This window comes from Crocodylus porosus, unplaced genomic scaffold, assembly GCF_001723895.1.
Source record: "Crocodylus porosus isolate Cpor-Errol unplaced genomic scaffold, CroPor_comp1, whole genome shotgun sequence".
Taxonomy (NCBI): domain Eukaryota; kingdom Metazoa; phylum Chordata; order Crocodylia; family Crocodylidae; genus Crocodylus; species Crocodylus porosus.
Window position 1 is genome coordinate 4,710,614 of NW_017728934.1, and position 4,048 is coordinate 4,714,661.

A 4,048-nucleotide genomic window follows, 5' to 3' on the forward strand; every position below is an offset into this window, starting at 1 on the left:
CCCCTGCCCCTGGCAGGCGGTGGCAACTGCTGCAGTGGAGTAGAGCCCAGTTCTCCACCCCCACCCCGCTTGCCTGGTGTGGGCTCGGGCAGGGGGGTGGGGCCGGCTCCCTGCTGCTACGTACATGCTTGGGGGGCAGGGGAACCTGTGCCCCCCAAGTCTGTACATGGGACAGGGTGGGCTGCCCCCTTGGGCTCCCAGCCTGCTGCCCTTTGAGGGGCCTCCGCAGCTGGTGCTGCAGGGCACAGCAGGGCCATGCAGGAAAGCTGTTTGCTGCTGTGAGCTCCGCACTGCCCTGGCGATGTCTCCTCTGTGCACAGGGTGGTGGCAGGGGGTTGCACACAGGGAAAGTGTTGCCAGGGCAGTGCGGAGCTCGCAGCAGCAAGCAGCTTTCCTGAGTGGCGCTGCTGTGCCCTGCAGTGCTGGGTCACACCCACTGGACTGTGGAGACCCCAGGGGAGGGCAGCAGCCTGAGCCTGCAGCAGTGGGGAGCCAGCCTCGCCCCCTGGATGAGCCGCCCATGGCCCTGTCCCGCTTTTTACCAGGGCCTTGCAGTCGTGCACTGCACCCACATTCACCACCCAGCTGGGCAGCAGTCCTGGCCTTGCTCAACTCCCTCCCTTCCTATGGGGGCCTCAATCCCCCGAACACTTACCTGCAGGCTGCCTGGCAGCCATGTGGCTATGCATGCACACGGCACATCCTGCCTGACTGTCCTCTTCTCTTCTTCCTCCCAGCCCCTTGCAGGCTGGAACTCTGCCAGTCTGCAGAGGGCTCATTGCAAAACTGCATAATGTGTAGGTTTCTCTGCTAAAATGAGAAATCTGCAATTTCCTCTAGTAAAGGGGGAAATCCACGTTTTACTCTGTTTTTCTGTGGGAAATGGAAAACCTGGATCACTGCTTATATGTAAGCTTTCTCCTTCTCTACCTGAACAGTGGCCATTGTTTTTTCTAACATCTTATCTAATATGGACTGTGAGCTTTTTGGGAAGGGCATGCTCTTTTCATTTGAAAGCTCTGTCTCCTGTGCACAGGTGTCTCGCTCTTGTGCCTGACGCACTGTCATGATGTGACTGTCCTAGCAGTACTCGAGGCCAGGAGATCCCCCTCGTGGAAGGCTTCTCTAGGAGAGCCAAGACTTGCATCCATTAAGCAGTGGGATGCCAGTAAAGTGAATAGTTGCGTGATGATGCACTTCTGGCAATGTGTATTGCCAGGTAAGCAGCTTGCTATATTCTGACTCGGTGACAAACTAATGACATTAAACAAGTCTAACTGCCAGGTATGGAGAATTACAGTAGTCAAGCCTAGAAGCTATAAGTATGTGGATCACTGGCCAGGTCCGAACATAGAATACAATGTTACATAGGTATTTCTCTCCCTGCTAGCTTCACTTGAGTATTGCCAGCCGGCTACTTTCAGTTCAGTTTCTGGTTTTAGCCTCTACTCCCTATGTGCATTCTAATCCCTCTATTATATACTAAAAACTATGTTAAAAGAGTGTTAAGGCTACCAATGTAGGCTTCAGCCAAATTCACAATCCATATCTGACTTGTTTCTTGAGCACTGTCTACCCAATACAGCGAGTTTTGCTGGAGTCTTGGGATAAAAGAGTAAATTAACCTGTTATGGCTATGGAATAAGCAGTTGAGATGTGACGGTGACTGGTTTAATCAGTCAGCACCACATCTTCGTAATAGCTCTGCAGTGTGAGCTGCTCCACTCACCTGAGTCAGGGCTGTCCAGTTAGCAGTGGCTTGTTGCCATTCCCTTCCTCCCCATCTTCCTCTGGCAGCAGCTGGAGTCTCTGGACTCCCCCTCCCTCTTCTACGTTCCACTTCTTGTCCCCAGCCAGGGGGTGGGTCATAGTAAAGCTGTGCTGGGAGCTGAGGGTGAGGTGTGTGTCACACAGGCATGTGGTGCATCAGGGGAATGGGGCCTGCCTCATTGGGGTATGGGGGAGAGGGCAGATGCATGAAGTGCATCTGGGTGGCCTAGGGGTTCCATAAGTCTCCCTGGTTTGGCTTGTGGACACGCAGGCCCACCAGTGCAGCCCATGGAGAGTTTGATCCCCAGTCGCTTAGAAGTAGGACAGTCTTGACCTGAATGATAAATCCAGTGCCAGCAATACATTAAATGACAGTGTTAATTAGAGCTGGCCAACTTTTGTTAATAGGAAAATTCAGAACTAAACACATGCTTCCTATTTTTTTTTAACTGAAATTTTCACTTTTTTTTCTTAAAATTTGAATTGTTGTTGTTTAAACATGTTTGTTATGGCATTGCCTGAGGAATCCCCACAGAGGGACCCTAAAATCCTGTGCGCACACAAAATAAAAAACATTCCCTGCCCCAACAGCTTATAGTCTAAAGACAAGATAGACACTGTTTGGGAGAAGGTGTACAATGCACCAGATGAGTTAGCAGTGTGGTGTCTGTTGGTGTCATATTCGTTCCAAAAAATCCCTACCACCAAAAATGTGGGTGGGCTTGCGTAGGAGGGGGTCAGCCAACTGGAAAGAAAAATTAAAGGAAGTGGGAAGAAGGGCAAGTAGAATGAAACAGGTCAAAAAACTGGGGAAAGTGAAAGGAGAGGGTTAGAACAAATAGAACATTGCAGGGAAAGTCCATCCAAAACTGACTGCAAACACTCGATAGGAAACTTTTTGTTGTTGGTTTTCTCTCCTTTTTTACCCACTCATTGTAATACCCAATGAGCATCCAGCATTTTGTTGTTTCACTTCATTACATTTTCAAAACTTCCTCAACATGGAAAAAGTTGGTGCCAGAGTTTCATTTCCCTTCTGCCATTCTGGAACTTTCCCAACTTTTGACTGTTTTGGAAAATCAGAAAAATGGAAAATGGATGGATGGAGGGAGGGAGGTAAATACTTTGGGAGCAATTCATATTATTGCCTTCAGTGGGGGGAAAAAACATAGGGAGAAAACAAAAATCTGGTTCTCTTTTGATACCTTTTGCAATTGTTTCTGTTTCTGGAATTATTTTTTCCAGTTGTTACCCAGCTCTGTTACTTATTTCACCTAAACAACTGCTCATTTTGGGGAGAAGGCCTTTAAGAACTGGAGCGTTGGCTTGAATGGCAAGTTCATTTTCATAAAGGCTGGGGGATGTCAGGCTCAGGTCTTAATAATTTGGAAGTGCTGTCTTAACCCAAGCAGGCTCAGTTTTGGTCAGTATTTGGATGGGAGACTTCCTCACATAATGTCCTGCAGCAGCTGTGCTTTGTTGAATACTGCAGGTAATTTTGTAGTTCAGTATTGAACCAGTATGCCATTGTAGAGATGGGTAGCATGAATGTTTTGTTGCAGGAGATAAAGCCTAAAATAATGCCCTTTCCTGTTTGTGATTTGATAAAAGGTGCCATGATCTTTTTTAATTTGTAGAGAGAGAAATTATAATCTTGCTAATTTCTAATTTTATTCTGGAAGCAAGTCGCTCTGTTTCAGAAGAGAAAGCCAAATACCATATCCAACTGCAAATTCCTAGAGTGCTGTGCAGGAGCATTGAATAGTCGCATTCTACCTCAGGACTGATTACATTTCCACAATTACTCTGGATAAAATGCTTTGGGATCCTTTCATGAACCCAGTACTAGACCATGGCAGTGTTTTTTCTCTGAAGGAGATGCTAGTCCTGTGGTGTCTCGCAGGAGGTGCACAGACCTGGTATGATAAACATCATCTTCCAACTGACTGTAAATGTTAGAAAAATAAATAATTTAAAAAATTACTTTTTTCATCACTCACGCTATACAGGCTTCCGAAACTCTGAGTGAAGAAGTGAACCAAACTGAGGCCTCTACCCCCAAAAAATCTGCTATTTCCCAGAAAAGGAAAGGAAGCGATACCAGCATAAGGGAGAAAAAGTCCCGCCTTGATTCGTAGAGGATTTTTGTCTTCGATTATCATTTTCTTGGACTACTGTTGATGTTGTTTTCATTTTCCTTCCCTTCTCTATGCAATGTGTAATTAAATATTTTAATGAATGTGTAATACTGGCAAGTTTTACTTGTGCCCCCCCCCCC

At 46.9% G+C, this 4,048-nt stretch overlaps 1 protein-coding gene across 1 annotated transcript in view; it reads left to right on the forward strand.

Moving 5' to 3' along the window:
- Positions 1-4,042, forward strand: part of UBE2T (ubiquitin conjugating enzyme E2 T) — a 10,851-nt gene extending 6,809 nt beyond the window's left edge. The window contains exon 6 of the mRNA XM_019546368.1: positions 3,780-4,042. Coding sequence (XP_019401913.1) covers positions 3,780-3,908 — 129 coding nt within the window. The 3' untranslated portion in view covers positions 3,909-4,042. The remainder of the gene's footprint in view (positions 1-3,779) is intronic.
- The last annotated feature ends 6 nt before the right edge of the window (positions 4,043-4,048 follow it).